Source organism: Acanthaster planci, unplaced genomic scaffold (genome assembly GCF_054643075.1).
Source record: "Acanthaster planci isolate LZ-2023a unplaced genomic scaffold, COTS_SCS Contig1, whole genome shotgun sequence".
Classification (NCBI taxonomy): Eukaryota; Metazoa; Echinodermata; class Asteroidea; order Valvatida; family Acanthasteridae; genus Acanthaster; species Acanthaster planci.
Window position 1 is genome coordinate 939612 of NW_028257625.1, and position 19428 is coordinate 959039.

General features: G+C 41.5%; 2 protein-coding genes and 1 long non-coding RNA gene across 3 annotated transcripts in view; 1 reads left to right on the forward strand and 2 right to left on the reverse strand.

Annotated features, from left to right (window-relative positions):
- Nucleotides 1-727: 727 nt before the first annotated feature.
- LOC110986289 (eukaryotic translation initiation factor 4H-like) lies at nucleotides 728-8308 on the reverse strand. The gene is made up of 8 exons (XM_022248049.2): nucleotides 8199-8308; nucleotides 6542-6749; nucleotides 5728-5782; nucleotides 4783-4847; nucleotides 3831-3900; nucleotides 3169-3228; nucleotides 2545-2739; nucleotides 728-1738 (listed from the first exon to the last, which is right to left on the reverse strand). The coding sequence occupies exons 1-8, from the start codon at nucleotides 8255-8257 to the stop codon at nucleotides 1572-1574; spliced, it is 879 nt and encodes a 292-aa protein (XP_022103741.1). The 5' UTR covers nucleotides 8258-8308; the 3' UTR covers nucleotides 728-1571.
- A 198-nt stretch (nucleotides 8309-8506) lies between these two features.
- The window catches only part of mybbp1a (MYB binding protein 1a), a 35398-nt gene continuing 24476 nt past the window's right edge, over nucleotides 8507-19428 (forward strand). The window contains exons 1-9 of the mRNA XM_087131535.1: nucleotides 8507-8740; nucleotides 10971-11075; nucleotides 12060-12143; nucleotides 12748-12819; nucleotides 13045-13155; nucleotides 13822-13944; nucleotides 14356-14448; nucleotides 14715-14826; nucleotides 15986-16167. Coding sequence (XP_086987661.1) covers nucleotides 8507-8740; nucleotides 10971-11075; nucleotides 12060-12143; nucleotides 12748-12819; nucleotides 13045-13155; nucleotides 13822-13944; nucleotides 14356-14448; nucleotides 14715-14826; nucleotides 15986-16167 — 1116 coding nt within the window. The remainder of the gene's footprint in view (nucleotides 8741-10970; nucleotides 11076-12059; nucleotides 12144-12747; nucleotides 12820-13044; nucleotides 13156-13821; nucleotides 13945-14355; nucleotides 14449-14714; nucleotides 14827-15985; nucleotides 16168-19428) is intronic.
- Nucleotides 16778-18637, reverse strand: LOC147795642 (uncharacterized). The gene is made up of 2 exons (XR_015423724.1): nucleotides 18348-18637; nucleotides 16778-17790 (listed from the first exon to the last, which is right to left on the reverse strand). It is a non-coding gene; the product is annotated as an uncharacterized LOC147795642 (long non-coding RNA).

The window sequence follows — 19428 nt, forward strand, 5'->3', positions numbered from 1 at the left end:
TGCTGAAACAAACCTGGCATTTATATACTTGGTTCAATTATATTCATGTAAATGTATCAACATTTGAGCCATTCCGTAATCACTTTTTAAATTTTTCATTCTTTGTCATTCATGTGCTGTTAAGTATCAGCCGTGTCGAAGGTTGTGACAGGAGAAGAACATCGTGAATTTAATTACTTCCATTGAGATTTTCTCCCCTATGAATGATTTGCAACGTGGTAAACTTAGCAAACCTGAGCAAGAAAGCAAGACTCGACACAAAAAGAAGGGACGACAATTCGTGGCTTTTACTTTGAAAACAAATGTTTTTATTATTAACGGCATCAGTCCCATATTGTACACTTGGAAACCTACCGCCTGTTGCCTGCTAAATAGGCATTAGCCTATAATACAAAGTGGGCCGCAGTTTTTTGCCCTCTGAATCAACAACTCTGCCAATACTTTTTCTCATTTCTGAATAACATTTAAAGCGAGAAACGCTCCAAGACAAGAAATATCACGCTAGTTTCTACTGTTAAGGGTGCGCACATCTACGAGTTATGTTCACTACAGCTTTCCTTGGGCAGTTCATCTCGATGGAATATCACAGGCATTGCTATGGGAAACCATATCTGCACCATATCCACTGGTTCCAAACACTATTTCAATGTTATTTGAACAAACCATAATGAAGAGAATGTGATTTGTATGAATGTCCGAATCAATGGATGTAGTTCTGATGGCTCCATTTTTTTTGTTGAGCTTCTACAGAATCATTTATTCCTGTTTAAAGAAAAAAATCTTCTGAATGTTGTTTCAAAACTCCAATTTTTTTTTTTTTCGAAAGCTTCACAGAATGCTGCACTACCGTGCATGAGACTTGAATGAGTAAAAAACAGAATCAGACTCAATGCCGGCTACAATGAAAATGGGGTGCCATTCAAATCACGGCTTGATCTTGATAGACGGGATTGTAGAACTTAGATCATGCATTCATTTCATATTAAAATTTACAGTTCTAGCCACAATTTCACAAGAACACTTCTGAAGTAGGAAGTTAACTCGGTGCAGATTTTTTTTTTTTTAAATCACATTTTTCCTTCCGTGGGTTTTATTAAAAAGAAAGAATATTTTATATCCAAGACTTCCAACAGTATGTGCCTGAAATAATTTCAGTTGTTTGGGGAACGTACAACATGCAGCAAACTTAATGCTGTTGATGAAATGATGCAACTGGTCCAATGCTACTAAACACACTGTGATATCCTGTCCACAGCTTTGAAATCTGACACAAAAGCGTAAAAAATTGCAATCAGACTTGGACGAGGCTAAATTGAACATACACATTTGCTAACCAATGAAGAAATTCTCGAAAAAATTTAAAGACAAAAAAACTTTTGGGTATATATACAAGGGCACATTACAACGTTCTTTTCTTTTTTTCATGTTTACTTATCTGCTCCCAACTCTGATTCCAAGCCGGGGAAAAAACTCAGAAGAGATTCTCAGGAATAATTGGTATAAATTACATATGCCTCCAAATGAGCTGCCTCTTTCTTTCCTGCAGTCCCCAACCCCCCCTCCCCCAAAACTCAGTCTGCGCTTTCGCCCCGTGGCTTCTCCAGCTTCTGGAGGTTCTCCTCACGCGGTTTCCCGCGTCCAAAGATGGAGCTCCGCTGCACGTCATCCGCCAGCTGGTTGACAGGATCCTTGACAGTCCGCTTCTGGAGTTTGAGCTTTGGTCGTCCTGCGGAATCCGCTGGAGAAACAAAAAAAAACGGTCAAAAAGTGGAATTCGCTCTGATTAAAGAAAACAGTGCAGCCGTAAACTGTCTCTGTGCATCATGCCTACGCTTTAATCTTAAAAGATCGCGGGGGTGAGGGAGTATGGAATCCGCCCCTTTCAACATTGTTTCCAATATCAGGCATGCCAAGTTTAAAAAAAATCAAGTGTGGCACAGCTAAGTTCTTGGGGGGCAGAATCCCCCCCGACCCAAGCTGTGAGATGGGCCAAAATTACCTGTCGATTTAATGGTTAATAGTGCATGCAAGTATTTCCCTGACAAGTTGGCTGCCTACAGGCCACAATTTGTATCAATGAGTGTGCACATGTAGCTTTATAAATGCATTGCTCATGATGCATCTTCAGATTAATTGGGGCTGTCCACTGTGGACTTGCTGGAGGATCTAAAGGAAAAGGCCCCGTTATGGTAGCCAGTGAAATATGCCATCCATTTGTACACTACGCTCACCATTTGCCATGCAGTGTTACTCAGAGTTCACCAGTTACACAAACCATTCAGGTTATAATACTCCATGGGACTACATGTAGGTATTAAAGGTAACTGTACGAGGTATATGTACTTCAATGGAGGTAGTTTCTATAAGCGGCACTTAAGAAAAAATTATCTCAATAAATGATTTGTTATACGCTTACCCCAAAAAGCATACATGTACGTGTATAGTTGTGCATAGAGTGATAGCTGTTAATGAAAAGCCTGTGTCCGATTTCATGGTTTTTTAAAATTTCATTTGCAACACAAACTGTCGAATTGCAGGGCTTACCAGGATCGGGCTCTTTGAAGTCGTCTGGCCTGCCAGTGCGTTCCCTGTCAAATCCCCCTCGGTCCCGGTACCCACCCCCTCTCTGTCCTCGGGAGCCCCCGTAGTCCTCCCGCCCCCTGCCGCCTCCCCCGTAGTACCCATCGTCTCCAGCTGGGGGTCCCCTGTCGCCCCGTCTGAAGTCGCCGCTGAAGTTGCCTGGAAAAGTGTACATACACAACAGGCCAAGTTTAAAGAGTGTTAATCACTGGTCCATACAATTTGGGCCGATCGATGCTGTGCATCAACGTGCCAAAGTTCAGGTCTGATACAAGAAAATTCGCTGGCACATGGAACCATCAGTCCAGCACTTCTTTCAGTAAAGCACAAACAAAGTGTGCTTCAAGAAACATCTGGTACACAGTCTCTACTTCTATGCACTCTACCCAAAATTCAACAAGTTCATCAGGTACGGTACCAAACCTGCCAACACCTCACAAAACCTGATCTTGGAGTATGGCAGGTACATTTGGGGTGATAGGGTTAATAATCTGAGGTAAAACTTTGCTCAAGCTGGAAACATGAGCACGGGAATAGAAAACAACTGGAAAGAAATTGAAACTTGCAGGGAGTGGAAGGAAGTCTTACCTTCATCCCTGAATCCCCCTCGGCTTGGACCACCTCTGCCCCTCCCACCTCGGCTAAAGCCTGGAACCGAGTGAAACATAAAAACCAAAAAGTCAGGGCTCTCAATAATTTCTAGCCTCGGATCGTCACAGCCAAATGGCAATGTTTCAAGTAGTACAACTGGAAACTCCAACATTTTGGAATACTGACTGACAATCGGAACTGCTTTTCGAAAAAAACTCTGATCTGACCGGTTCCCGAGTTGAAGTGCACCCTCGGCGGGGAAAAAAAGACACGTGCAGCCAAGACCATACATTCCAGCATAAATTCAATGCGCATGCTCAGCCCAATGTCAAACCATGCTAACTGATGTGGCGAGTTCGTACCAAAGGATTGTCAATTTCATTTAAAAACATGCCCTATTTTGTTCCCACTCGGTCCATTTTATATCCGCTCTTTTCTTCAACAAACTGATGTTGTCTTTCCTTACTCCAACAACAAAGCACCCACACTTTCCTGAATAGTGTTTAAACCTAAAGAGAGAGCAACTACAATTAGGAAAGACCAGCTGTTCCAAGTTCCAAGAATGTTCAGAATGTTCCAAGTGGTTCATTGAGCATGTGCTTTATTGACAAGGAAACTATACACAAAGTTTCTTTGAACTACTCGCAACAATTATTTACCTCCCCGTCCTCCATCTTTTGATTTCTTGCTGTATGCAATGTCGACCCTCAATGGCTTTCCTTCAAACAACTACAAAAGAGGATTACGAAAATCTTTGATAAAATGGACCTCATGACAAAAGTTAGCGATATGGAACAGAATCTCTTCGAGTGACATGAAATGGTAACATCTGAGCAGTGGGGCAAAATGAACTAGTTGTCCTCTTCCTGTTTTCCACCCCATTGATTTTTGTTTGTTCATTAGTATCATTAACCCTAACCGACCTCAATCCTTCAAAATCCTCCAAAATCCTTGGGGCAGTTTTGGAAGATTTGGGAGGATTGAGGCTGCATGGCAAAATTTGCATTGCTGATTGTGAACGATGCACCGTCTCAAGGTTGTGGGTTAGACTTTCTGTTGTTTATGTTCAGCCATGCATAAATTCATGCCCTCATAACGTGAAATCCCCCACACTGCTCCAGGATACCATTCACATTGCTTCAACACAATGAGGGGAATTGTCGGAGGATTTTGAAGGATTGAGGCAGTAGGCACCCCTCCACAGAACATATTCAAGAAATATCAGAGCATTTTGGGGGACTGAGACTGTATCCAATTTTTTCATGGGGCAGTTGTAGGATTCTGAAGGATTGAGGATGTATCCTAGCTAAGAGGGCCTAGGTGGTTAGGGTTCAGGATTTTCGGTATACTGGCATTTCACTTCAAATGAAATATGTAGTTGTAAATGTTTCAAAGTCACCAGGTGAAGTGAAAGCCACCTTCAATACAAACATTTCAAAAAGATTCAGGAAAATCAATCCATTATCTTAGAAAAATGAGCCATCTATGAAAACCACAACCTCCAAAAAAATTGCCTCCCACCTTTTCAACACAAACTTTAAAGAGGAACTGTCATACTTTTTGTACTTGGCCTTTGAGTGAAAGATGAAATGAGGCATTTGATTCACTTACAGCACCGTTGTACTGGAGGGCCTCCTTCAATGACTCCAAGTCATCAAATTCAACATAACTGAACCCTGGGTGGAGTATAAACAGTCAAGATGAGAAAAAAAGGAGAATGAATACCGATTGGCAATGAACAAGAAGATTCTTAGATTTTCTTGGCAAAGTCTGCCTGACTCAATTCATTGAAGTATGAGAAGAAGTCAACAATTTCAACTGACAAGCAAAAGGATCAGGAACTGTAACGGTTCATATATTTACTATTAAAACATAACTGAGAACAAAGGCATGCACAGTTTCCCAAGGACAGTTTTCAGAGAATTCTAGTCTGAGGGTAGCCGAAATAATGACAAATAGGTGAGAGATTTTGAAGACATGCGGGTCTATCCCTAAAACAACCCATACACTGGAGGTGCGGGTAGGGGGTCGTATCCGCTTTTCAGTTATTAACCCTCCTATGCTGAAGTCACTCTGTGGGTCACTTGGTAAACACCTCAAAGAAGCACAGCTGTGTTGTGTTGTGCACTGCACTAACTGTCCCTCACAGGAATATCAGATTGCACTTTTGTGCTGCCCAAGAACTGTGCTTCACTGTTTCATGTGCATAATTGTGCAGTAAACCAAATGCAGTGAAGAGGACTGCACAAAAGACCCTGGGTCATTTTGTGCTGGCCATCTACTGTGTACACACTGAACCTGTGCATGTTTGAGTTCCATATAGAAACTACATGCTCACCAGTGACCGTGGGCATTTGTGCACATTTGTGCTGTAAAACCATAGGAGGGTTAACAAGTTTTAAAATGTGCATAATATCTTACATACAAAGCACCTTTTGCATCCTTCTCAGTTTGTATTCTCCAGGGTCAACAAAAAAGTGTACTCTCTCAATGTTCATGAGAATGGTGACAAAATGGATGGCCTTTTGGGCAGAAAGAACTGAAAAGCATGCTTGCCTTTGAAGGAATCTGTGTCCCTGTCACGCACGAGACGGACAACTCTAATCTTTTCCTGTAAATAATGTAGAAACCATCCCATTAACCAATTCTCATTCCCAAACACACTGACAGATATTTGTGCAAGCTTACTTTGGAATGCCATCACATCTGAAATAGACTGCTTTCAGTGTTATGGTTGAAATGACAGTCACACCACCAATGCAAGACCTCCAGTCTAACTTCAAGTCACAAGCTATTCAAATGTATGGCAATAAAAGCATTCCTTTGTCATTCTTTACCCAGCTACTTGTGACTGGTCTTGTGTCCAGACTTCTGGTTCTTGTCTACAACACTGATTGTTCTTCTGAAATCAATGAGTACTTCTTACTCATCTCAGCAATGAATACCAACAGTAAATCCCACGGAAACCAGACTTGACAGGGTCTTGCCAGAGCTGGATCCTTAACTTCACGCAATATTGTGCTTGGAAGCACTAGCCGAACACAACAAATGGCAAGAGCTCTCAAACAAGAGGCCAGCTCAATATTACAATCTATAACAGGCTACCTGGCCAAATTGACCAACTGTTAACCTGTCAGACCCAGAGACTTTTCAATTAGACAACCCAGGCAGCTTCTACTTTCTCAAAATTGGCAGCAGTGCTGCTGTTAGTGACTAGCTAAAGCAACAATGCCAAACAGGTATGTACACCAGTTTATCCCCCTTCCCTTTTGCACATGTTTATAGCAGGTTAGGGGTACCAGTGAATTCGGTGCCTCTTTGCAGTCAACTGAAGTATATCCACCAGAACAAATGTAATGCTGTGCTTTACCGCCAGATTCTCAAAGATCGTCTCCAGATCCCCTTGCAAACAATCACTCGGTAGGTTGCCTACGTAGGCAGTGTAAGGGGGCTCTGTGGGCAGAGGCTTCTGCTGCTTTCCCCCACTGTAACCCCCTCCTCCGCCGTAACCCCCACTGTATCCCCCAGCACCATGACCACCACCGCCCCTTCCGTAGTCATTGTCACGATCACGTCCCCTGTGAGGTGCAAGGGGAAAAATGAGAAAACAGGAGTGTCTTAATATTTTGCTCAACAGAACAAAGACCAGCAATAATAAAATGCCAGAGGGAAATTAATACACTTTTACAAAACACAGCTGCACAAGATTGTAAGGCCAAGAGGAACCTTGGAATGGGGATTAATCAATTATGCATAAGTTGTTATTAAAAATGTTTGCCATTGTACGATGAGGTGAATAGTAAACTGGCAAAATTCCAAAACAAAAAATCATAAGAAACAAATGCTACCATTTCTGCAAATGAAAAAAATGAGAATTTTAGGCCCTGGCAATTGGACATGAAATGGATAGCAACAAAAAGGCCTTCCTGCATTGTGTCCTGGTGGCCCTTTTACGCCCACACTATAACATCAGTCCCAACTGTAGTTGGGACTGTCCCAACTATCGTGGGGCCCGTCCCGACTAGAGTGCTATAGTTGGGCTGGCCCAACTACAACACAGAGGTCCAGTCGTGTGCATGTGTCCAGCATGTGCCAAAGTCATATTCACTGTTTACAGTATCATGTCATAGATGAAGTGCCATATGGGAGTTAACGCGCAACTTCAGTGATCGTCCACTAGGAGCCTGCAAATCGTGGCGTGTCCGCCTTTGTGACGAAGTCACTTATGAACAGGATAGAAATTGGTCAACAACAGTTGGGCAAGCCCAACTGCAGCACTTTAGTTGGGACAGATGCTAAAGTTGGGGCGTAACATCATCATGTGTGTATTTTCCACAATGATCAGTCACTGTAAATAATTTGATGAAAGCTCAGATTTTGGACTACACTAATAAATTAAAAAAAAATTCTCATTTGGTCATATGAAGGAAAGGCAGCATTGAACATGTTGAACATGTTGCGGTTGGATTTTTGGAATTACATCGCACTGGCCTGAGTAACACTCAGTTACACGGCACGGCAAAGGGACAATATGCTTATGCTCCATTTATCATAGCATGCTAGCTGTGACGTGCAGAAGTGCAATGAAGCTCCCAGTCCCAGCTCAGATGTCCGACCGACCACGAGCCCAGTCATGCGTCGCGGACAATGATGGACTTTGTTCAAAGCAGTGAACTTATCAAGTTATTTTCCAAACATGCCAAATAATATTGAGTTGAATAAATACTCTCAACTGTCGAGATTACCAAAACATGCACATCTGGGGCACCAGGCTTGTACAGTAGTAAAGACTGCTGCCCCTAGAATTTATAATTAAAATGATGGCGCCCTCGTGCGCGCGTGTAACTCGTCATGCCCGTTTCACCTCCATTCACATTACGCACACAACATGCACAACATATTTTCAGCCTTCACATATTATGCTCCTTATTTTTCCACACTGTAAATTTAAAATAATTAAAAAAATCTGGAAATGATACTAGAAAGTCTGCAGATGTACTCCGTCTTCTCAATTAAGACTGGCTCACCTCGGATAGTTTCCTGCGGCGCCCGAAAATGCGTTGAAATTTTCACCAAATCCCGACATCTTGGATTAGAGTCTAAAAAGACATCGAGATCGACCTTTTGACCTCTAAACTTCAAGAGATTGACGAAAAACACAGATTTATAATTATTTGTTTAAAATAAAGTAAATAATGTCTAATTGATGGAAAATGTGTTTCCATAAATTATTTTTCATATTTCGATGTGTGTTCGGTGAGTGGACGTAATTTCCACAAAAATATCTAACTTATTGGAGTTATGATCTTACAAACATTAAATTCCAAACATCAACATGGCGGCAGCTGAGAAATTGCACGTGGATGCGAAAGTCGTCGAGAGTAAGTTTCAAAAACACCCAGAACGACAGAGTAAGCAGGACAAGCAACTCTTGGAAACATTCTGGGACCTTGCTGCTACATTAGACGGTAAAAGGGTGGAAGCTGCAGGGAGACTTATCGATATAGTGAGCAGAAGGCAGGCGGACCATCAACGCGATGGCACAGCCATGACATCGACAGCGACGCCGGTGCGTGCCTTTCGTTTCAACTGTTCACAGTCATGATAGTCTACATGTTCGCTGCCTTTGTCATACTCTTAATTATTGACAACATGTTTACGGGGAATTGAGCAAGCAGAGAGGGTCAGTACCTATATGACCTACCTTTGGGGTTACACCTTACAAGTTCTAAAAAGTGAAAGGAAAAGGTCATTGTCAAATGATTGTCATTCATGTTATTGATTTGAGGCATACATGATTACAACATTATGGATGTACAGTAAACTCTCGATGGCTCAAACTCAAGGGAATGGAAAAAAAATTTCTAGGTATTTGGATTTCGAGCTGACGAAAGTTCTTGAGTCTTGCCCACAAACGTACACAGTGCACAGCACAGGTAACTCTACTGACTAGCCCCACAAGTGTGGCATGGACTCTCACTCCCGATTTATCCTTAGCCACACATCCGTATGCGCAATTTCGTGTCGGCGAAATGAACATTTTTGGCGCACCAACTTATAATCGTGGGCGCAATTTCTTTTGCACACTAACATGATTCTTGACCTTTCCGTTTTCTAAATACCATTTATTGAATGAATTCACTCACGTTATTCAGGTATTTTGCAGTCTTTTTTCCTTCATTCATTCAATCTAATGGGCCCACTCTCACAGTCGCCATCTTTAAAATAAGGTCGTTGAGCATTACGTCACCTGACCCCTCATCGTCTCAAACGCTGTTCCATGTCAAGACATGTAATAAACGGACTGAGCGATAAGATACTACATGTACCAATGGACTCTTCCAAAACTTTCGCAGCAGTTTAGATGTCTCGACATGGAACAGCCGTTGAGACGATTAGGGGTCAAGTGACGTAATGGTCAACGACCTTATTTTAAAGATGGCGACTGTGAGAGTGGGCCCGTTAGATTGAATGGATGAAGGAAAAAAGACTGCAAAATACCTGAATAACATGAGTGAAATCATTCAATAAATGGTATTTAGAAAACGGAAAGGTCAAGAATCATGTTAGTGTGCAAAAGAAATTGCGCCCACGATTATAAGTTGGTGCGCCAAAAATTACGCATACGGATGTGTGGCTAAGGATAAATCGGGAGTGAGAGTCCGTGCCACACCAGTGGGGCTATCTACTGACTTGCTCTCCTGGTGTCTATTGGAGATGTTACAAGTGGTTATTTCCTTTTATCCAAGAGCAAATCTCTTTTCAAAATCATTATTTTGCTCAGACTTCATATTTAGCCGAGGCATGCACAAAAAGCTTCCTTCAGTGCGGTCACATGGCCACCATGTACATGTAGAATCAACAATTGGACCGGTTGCTTGCAGGCTACATTTGGGCGGCGATGGCAATCAGATCTGCTTGAAAGCCGGGATTTGTTGAGGTGGTGGTCACAATTTGATTACAATGGCACTGGCAGCAGTCACCTTCGTTTCCTCATGCAAAAAAAGTGCGGTTTGCAGAAATGACCAATAATTAAAGTCTCCACGTTCTTTTTCCACTCATTGTCAGTAATTTGTTGATAGTCTTTTGGATCGGCCCTTAAAAAACTTCCAGTGAAGCGGATTTAGCGGTGTGGCATTTCAAGTTACGGAAGTATTTTTGTACATAAAGGCCTATTTTTTTGGTTGGAATGAAGAATGTGTTTGAGATAAGCGGAGTTTCGCATTAACCAACTTTTGACTTATTAAGAGTTTACTGTATATTTAGGGAAAGAGTTCTGGGCCTAGGCCTCCTACCATCACCCGTAGAGTCAGACCATGTGCACAAACTTACAAAGTGTACGAGTCATAACAGAAAAGTTGAAGTACATGCATTTTCCAAGAAACTTGAATAGTTTTCACGTTTAATTTAGTGTTTCTTTGTCAGAGTTACACTTCTTGGTAGAATTTAAGTTATGTCAAGTGGCTGGATATGGAACTCTTTTGAACATGTTGAATGCTTTGCATGTTCAGTGCTTTGCTGGAAAATTAAAAAACAATCGAGGACCAGTTCATGGTATATGCAAATATATTTCCCATCATGAATAAGGAAGGCTGTCTTCATTAATTCCCCCACTTGATAAAGTAAAAAGAAAAAAAGTAGAGTTCAAGCTGTAAAAAGCAGTCTTGATTCTAATCAATATTTCAAAACTGAGAATACTAGTCAATAGCCTGGGTACTCTCACTGTTAATACTTTTACTTTTCATTAAATCACATCATATGCCACACTAACTATTCTTAATATGACTGTGGTTATCCAGGAGGCATTATGCGAGGAAGTCCAGTACACACTCAAGAGGCTCATCAGAGGGTTGGCATCACCACGGAAAGGAGCCCGGCAGGGCTACGCTATGGCACTGGCCCAGGTGATCTATGAAAGTCCTCTTTTGAAGGATCGGGAGCATTGAGGACCAATGGTGGTCATTGTCCCATTCCAAAAATTTTGTTTATTTTTGAAAAATAATGCAAGAAAAGGGGTTTTGAGGGGACTAAAAGCATGTAAAAGCCCCAAAAATTTAGCCTCACCTCGCAGTAAGGCCACAGAAGGCTAAATAAAGAAATGTTACAACTTTGTTGTCCCACCCCCTCGTATTTGGCCCAGATAGAGTTCCGTATACGGATGCCAGTAATTATTCCCTACAGTGACCTATTAGCCATCAGAAAGCAAAAACATGGCCAGAAGATATCAATTTAGGATGGAAAATGCCATGTCGTTTGCTGAGAAAAAGAAAATTTCAGACCAGTCTCATAGGGCTTATGCACGGGGTGTCAAGTGGCGTTCCTATATGGAACTCTTTCCTTTTGGTCCACTCCTGAACCGGATTTTGGTATTTGATCATAAGGTTATGACTGAAATGGGTTTCCAGAGCTACAGCTAGGTCTATTTTCTGCGCATCTCTGCACATTTCAAATCTAGTGAAAACCTAGGGACCCAGCTCTAGGCAACAGATTCGGATGCAGCCTAAAGTTGATTGGTTTATCCTCCAGCATTTGTTGACGCCCGTGATGCTCTTTTGTTGACCTGGCAACAAACCGGCTGGAGGAGATTTTGAAAAAGATTTATTTAGCCCCCAAAACAGCAAGATATGCCGATGTCCATTATTTTATACACATACTGAGGTTTTACCCAGTTTCAAGAGATGGCGTATCAGAAATATTGGAATATATGTATGTACAATTGTACACGTATACCTGCTTACCAAATAGTTACTCTCAACTTGACCCAAAAGGAGCATGGTAGCTTATTCTGAGGCACTCTCTTTTTAAATTAATGGGGAAAATGTTATACAATTCAGGAATAATGTGACATTTGTTGATCAGAAAGGTTCTTTCGTTACTTGTATCTCCAGCTCCTGGAGCACATAGAACAGATCACCCTTGGCGATGTCTTCAAACTCATCAAAGAACATCTCGAGACCAAAGGCCTTAAAAGCGTAAGAAAAGCCATTTTTTCGGTTGATTTAAAAACCACGATACATTTTATCCTCTTCAAGAATTGGTCCATTTGAATCATTTCCAAGGGCTGTCTTGTCTTTTTTTTTTAAAGAACCACTGAACCAATACCTGTTCTTGATTTTGGAGGCAGATTTTGGAACATGATGTTCTTAGGTTTTCAATTTTCAGTAACTGCCCAAAGTGTCTTTTCAAAGTGTCCTGTCAAAGGGGATCTTGTGAATGGCAGGGTGATTTAGGATCACCAGGGATGCAAAAAGAAAGAGAAGAGTTTCCAAGTAAGAAGATGTTAGTCACTTCAGGGATCACCAGCTTTGCCCAGGGATGGGTTTGATTCTCTCCAAGGATGAAATCTCCCCGCTCTCCCCCGAGTCAAGACTTATTTGTCAGTGTAATAAAATGTCTTTGGGGGGGTTGAGGCGATTCCTGGTTTTGGAACACTTTTTTTGAAGAGGAGTTTAGACTGAGAACCAGTGTCCAAGCATGGAGTATTGTTGCTGTTGCTCCCACATGTATAGTCTCACAGAATTGGGAAGTGCTATCCACTGAGTGTGAAGCATCTGCTGTCTTTCTTTTTTTTTTCAGGAGGAGAAGCAATGTTTGTTTGGGAAAGCCTTCGCCTACCTTTCCATCATCCAGTCGGGGAAGTTGCAAAAGGTCAGTCCACCCTGGCAGTGTGGCTCACTGTATGCACTGTGCATATCCCACCTGAAACTCTTTTAGCTAGCTCTTTGGTATTTGTCTATATCCCAACCTTGCGCTTTTCTAACTTTTTCAGTGTATCCCCAACCCCTCTGAGAGTTTTTCCTGTGCTTTCGTTCCACATGAAATCCTTAGACATTGCCCAATTCAAGGTGTTTTCCTCCAACTCTGTTTTATCAGGAGGACGGTCGCTTCTCTGCCGAGGTGATCAGGCAGCTTCAGAACCTGTGCGTGCAGAAGGGCTTCCTGGAAGACATCTGCTTTAGAGCTGTAATCGACCTCATATCAAGGGTAAGCCTTGTATCTCAGTAAGCATTGTGACGTTATAACGAATACTCTCTGAGTGCCAGCCCAGGTCTCTGTCCTGCAGGGGGGTTGAGAAATAGGCTGCTGAATTTCATGGGGCAGTGAAAGCCCAGAAGATGACCCTGAGAAAGGCATGTTATTGTCTTCAAAATTGCTTACTCCTAATTTTCAGTTATCCAAAACAGCAAATATTGAACCCGTTATTAACTTCAAACTTCTTGAGTAATCATTCAAGGAACTGAACTGTATTGCAATGTGACTGCAGCTGTATAGCTAATCTCTTCGTACCTAAAGCCGCGAACTCATCAATCACTCATTTTACTTACCAACAGAAAGTAAAAGACTCCAGATAATCAGATTCTTGTACCAACTAATCTTGAGGGGTAAAAGTTATTGGCAAGTAGATGTACTCACCAACTATCCAAGCACTTCTGATTCAAAGTTTAGTTAAAAGTTTAGTCAAAGTCAGAAGTTTTCTTTCTTAAACTTACTTTCATATGCCGTTAGTGGTTTTCTTGATGTATTCTTCTACTAGACAGACTAATGGTCGGATTTAAAACAAGTATTTCGAAAGTGCCTAGCTTCGACTCTGGCCCTGACCCATCAAACAGCCCATTCGAGTATTACAAATTTGTCACTTTGCCTCTGTAGAGTAAATTGGTGGCATTTGAAGAGGACATCTGGCCGACGCTGCAGCGGGAACTGAGGCAGGGCTGGGGGTCCTGCAGTCCCTACACGCTAGCCATGCTGGCTGCTTGCAAACGCACCTTCCCTGTAAGTGTAACGCCGGGTGCAAGTGATATCCAATGCAGTCGCGGCTGTACTCAACTTTGTGACGATGTCGTTTCTTTTAAATGTCCATGGGCTGTGCACGTATGTAGTTTTTGACCCAGTCTGTTCATGACTGCCAACCACCAGTGACTATCGACTGCGCTGAGCCAATTATGTACAAAGTAAGCAGGGTTCACACTATAAGACTTGTGGAAATGGCATAAAAGGATGCACTTATTATGGTTCAGTCCATTTCGTGAAATCTCTTTAGTGCAGGAAATCAACTTCAGTGTTGGTGTTTAAGGTCAGTTTTCACACTGACCGTTGAAAGTACTTCACTTCTTCACTGTCAGAATAAAATTAAAACTGATATTGTAGACAGTGCACCAAGTGTTGGCGTTCTTGTCCTTACAGAGTATTGTAGACAAGAAGTTCATGCAGAAGCATTGGGAACATGCCGACCTGTTGGATGCAAGCAACCTGCCTTATATAGCAAGGATCATAGCTGTGAGTATTTGAAGCCAGGGAACCAGACCTGATCTTAGACTTACTGAAATCTTTCAAAATCCAGCTCCTGGATTTTTTCTTGTCTTTTTACATAGTATGTCATGTCATCTCTAGTTATTTCATTTTCCATTGTTTTGTGATGGACTGTGAGTTTTTCTCTCTTTGACACTCCTAGTTCGAGATGTTAAACTCAGAGACTTCATTCAAATATATTTTATTTTGGAAAATAGTTTCTAAGAAAGTTTTTTGGTTATTACTTTGAACAGAATTCTACTACCACTTCCCACCCTCATCCTCATGCTGTCTGTGACATTCTGTTGTCGTGGGTGTTGGAAAAGAGGGAGAAATTGCCCATATTCTGGAATAAAGTGGTTGACGGTAAGTCAGAAATTCTCCAACATCAGTGTTTTTGACTGACTGTACACAAAACCCACGCTAACTCCCTTTGAAACTATCAACCCAGAGCCCAGGGGTACTGTAAAAGTGATGTAAGAGGGTCCTCTATCAAAAGTAAGGTTTCACATCTCGTTCACTGAAATTCTTCACTTTAGGATTTTCAACAGAATGTACATAAACCTGGTGTTATAATTGAGTATGGAGTGTGTATTGTCATTTTCAAGTCACTGCTCATCGGAACAATGGACAAAGCAGGTCCAATTTGGCTTCTTTCGTGCCTTTTTTTTTAGTAGCAACAGAATTTGGTACCAGTCTTGGACTTTGGGAGGAAAATGATGTCATTTGGAAGGAGTGTAGTGGATAACAGCGGTATTATACCAGGCAGGAATGGGACAGAGGGGTACCCCCAACAAGTCCAATCCCTATACACACTCCAGCCAATTGTCACTTAACACATCCCCCCTAGATGTCTGAAAAGGATTCCTGAGATACCAGTATAACAACGACCAACACTACGTCGCATAGTTTGCTTCATTTGAGTGGTATTGTGCATTACCAGGGATGCTTTGATGTTTCCACATTTTCATTTAAAGTTTTTTTTACCGTGCCGCATTTGTTTGGCTTCCTTTAACTTGTCAAGAGTCACCCACCCCCCCAACAATGAGTCAAGACACTAAAGGAACTCTGTAATCAATAAAGGGCTCTTATGACAATCTTATGCAGTGTAATGGGCTAGTTCAGCACACATCGTCTGGTGGTCATCAGGCTGGATGTCAAATCAAAGTATCTTTCAAACTGGAGAATACGATCTTTCTAATGCACTCTGGAAATAATTGAATAGAAGATTTCCTTAATTGTCCCTAGTCCAAATGTCTGTCTATAGGCTGTTCTCTACAAGCCCTCGCTTATATGAACAGCTCCATACTTTCTATCTTTTAAAGTTTTCCCTATTTTCTCTTGTTATATTTTATTGTATTCATGGCTTTGTATTTATTTTATGTGTATTCTTGATTCGTATTTTAATGAAAGTATGGAAATAAATGTTTTTGAATTTGAAGATTCATTTTGTGGGAGCCATTTGTATATATATCTCCTTGGCAACAAGTATAATTCATTCCTTTGTGCATCTCGATGCCCGCAGGTCACCTCTGCACCAGCACGCAGGACGAGTGTGTCTTCCTCGCCTTCCGCTTGCTGGAGGCGGTCCTCCCTGCGTGCAGCACTGCTGAGATACCCAGGGTCTTGTCCAAGAACCTGTTGCGGAGCTTCATTAGCAGCTTGGCCAACCGGCAGGCTGGGCTGTACGCGGCCGCCAACAAACTGGTAAGGGTTGTAAATCACCACAGCTCCCAGATGCTTCAGAAGTCTGGCAGGTTTGGAGGATTTTGCAGGATTGAGGAAGATACCCAGTGGGCACGAGACGTCGTTATGACGTCTTAAAGACGTCTAATATTGACGTCTTATTAATGTCTTTTTTGAGTCGTATATGCAAAGCCAAAAGACGTCAGCATCCTGACAAGTAAACGACGTCAGTTGTCCGACTAGAAAAAGACGTCAGCGTTATGACGAGTAAAAGACGTCAACATCGCGACTAACAAAAGACGTCAACATCGAGACTAATAAAAGACGTCAACATCGAGACTAATAAAAGACGTCAACATAGAGACTGATAAAAGACGTCAACATTGCGACTAATAAAAGACGTCAACATTGCGACTAATAAAAGACGTCAACATTGCGACTAATAAAAGACGTCAGCATATTGAGCAGTAAAAGACGTCGGCATTAAGACGTCTTTTATCCATCAAATATCAAGGAAAAAAGACATCTGCATTGAACGAGTCTTTTTTTTTTTACTTTTTTATGATAAAAAGAAGTTCATATGCCTTAACACGCTGCCTGGCTATAAAATAAATTTTGACTGAAGCGACTGTTTACAACTAAACAATTTTTTTTATTTAACTCTGATTCTTCATATTATAATAAACTGTTAGCACACTTTGCTGAAAATGATGGTCTACACAAATATTATGTACCAATAATATTTCTGGTAAATTCAATGGCTTTGGACGGACCATTACAATTGCACCCAGCACGATCAAAGTGACGATGAAACAAGGTACACTTGTGTTTACACTTCCTGGATAAAAGCAGTTAAAAGGTTTTACTTTTACGGACAAGGCAAGAATGGGAAACATTAAGCACACAGTACATGTACATGTAGTATAAGCCATGTAACTGAATATTTGGCAGAACAAAACATTTCCAACCAGGCAAGACTTAGTAAAATACGTTTTAGATGTACATGTAATGGCATTCATGAGAGGTAGAAAAACAGACATCAGTTGATGAAAAGATGTATGCTTGTACTAATAAGACAATTCAAATCGAGTTGGCTTAGAATTTAAAAAAATGGAAATATTGAACACTTTTTGGACAAAATTTTGTCTCATGCAGTGGTTTGTCAAATTTTTAGAAAACAGACTATCCTGGAACAGGATGATCTAGTCAGTTACAATTTAAATTACTGTACGTGTTTTAATCCTGCAAACAATTTTACCCATGCCCCCCCCCAAAAAAAAATCGATCAGACGTGTAATTTTGTTATAACCATACTTTAAACAGCCTTCACTGCTTCAACCTGAGGAAATAAACCTGAAGAAACAATGTACATATTTTACTTGAACAACAAAAGGTTTAAAGTTTCAAATAAGACCAATACAAAAATAGGCTTTATGCTCATTAGTTAAATATCACCGAAATATATGAAACAGCCAGGAAACAGGTCATCTGATGCACTAGACTGGTCGCACAGTTATCCGGTGGGCATGCCTGCTGAATTACTCAGGGCTCTTGGTTTGTCTCTGGTAGGAATACTAAGCTTTAAGTACTTTGCTATTCGTTGTCTTACTGCAGACACTGTTGTGCCGCGTGATGCAACACTTCCTGCAAATGTTAGACAAATAAGACACTTTATTTTTGTAAAAACTATAAGGACTTTGGTGGCAGTAAATAAACCGGTCCTCTACCATTGTTTACACCACGTCTGAGCTGAAGTGCACATGTTCATTGTGATTGAGAATGAAAAAGAATTTTTCTGCCACCAACTGTCTCGAACATGTCTACATCGAGTGGCCAATATTTTACATTGCATCACATACATGTACTGCCATTTCATTTTCACAGTTTAGTCTCACCAATACAATGTATAACATTTAATCTTAAAAGGGTAAATTAGACTTATTGACACTGTTAGTATTTGCCATATTTGATGACGCTGAAGTATGGGCACTGTGGCAAGCCCAGATGCTCCTTACTGCACTACGACTGCGAGTCTACGTACGACTACGAATAAACACTGTCTGTGGTCCACCCATGGAGGTAGGAAACAACCGTGGCCAACCCGGTTGACTGTTGAGGATTAAAATTATTGCGTTTAAGCCTGACCTCTGCTTCACCAACAATGCCCATACGTAACAGAATTACAGTTTATAAGCACTTACCTTTTAAGGAAGGGCCTAACCTGTCTTAGCTTTCTCTTCTTTAAACGGACAAGCTGCTTGCAGCGATACTTGTACATGTACATGTACATGTACTCGAGCTCTCTTAATTCAAAGCACGGACAAAATTATGAAGTAGTCTGGTTCCCTGACCTGAAGATCTTTATTCCATTTGAAATACGTGTAGACGCCAAAGTCAATAGACCTAACCGTAGTTCTGGAAGCCCGTTTTGACTTTTGGACATGACCTCAGTCTTTGCCATCGCTGGTTCCAGTCGGCATGCTCAGAGTCTCCTCGGACGGCTGGAACCAGCTAAGACTAGGCCAGAGCCACTATAGTAGGGCGGTGCAGACGCTCGAAGCCAGTCGTTGCTTGCGAGCAAGCAGGCAATGAAAGAAAATAGCCTCATCCATTCTAAATGTAGGGGTATTTTAATGTCATGTTATTTTAAATCAGACGAGGGGGTTGAGGGTCAGTTCCACTGCAAATAATAATAAATCACAAGCAGGTGTACTAAACCACACTCGCAATTCCTCTAGTGTTAAAATTTCCCTGTAAACTGGACATTCGCACTATTGCTATCCCAAACATCCCTCTTGACGAATAGATGAGAACAGTCAAACAGAACAGTCACCTGCGGCCGCAGGCTAGGCGGGATTTCGCAATACACTGTATGCCATTGCTCTGTCGGACCTTCCGCGGTGAAACCGAGTGAGAACCGGCAAAATCCGAGACAAACCAAAAGTCACCGTGCAAAATCTTCATAAAGTAATCTAAATCTTTTTCTGTTGTATGTTGACGATTTGATAACGACTGTAAAATGACGTCGTAAAGACGTCGTGTGTTTCATGTATTGCTTGTTGAAGAAAACAATTCAAACAGGGAGAAAAAAAGACGTCGTTAAGACGTCGTTTTCTCCTTTCACTGTATGTGAGGTACCGATGATTCGATAACGACTGCAAAACGACGTCTTAAAGACGTCATGTTTTTTTGTGGTCATGGTTGCTGAAGCAATGTTTCTAACCGAGGATAAAAGACGTCTTTAAGACGTCGTTTTTTTGTCACGACCACTTTACGACACAT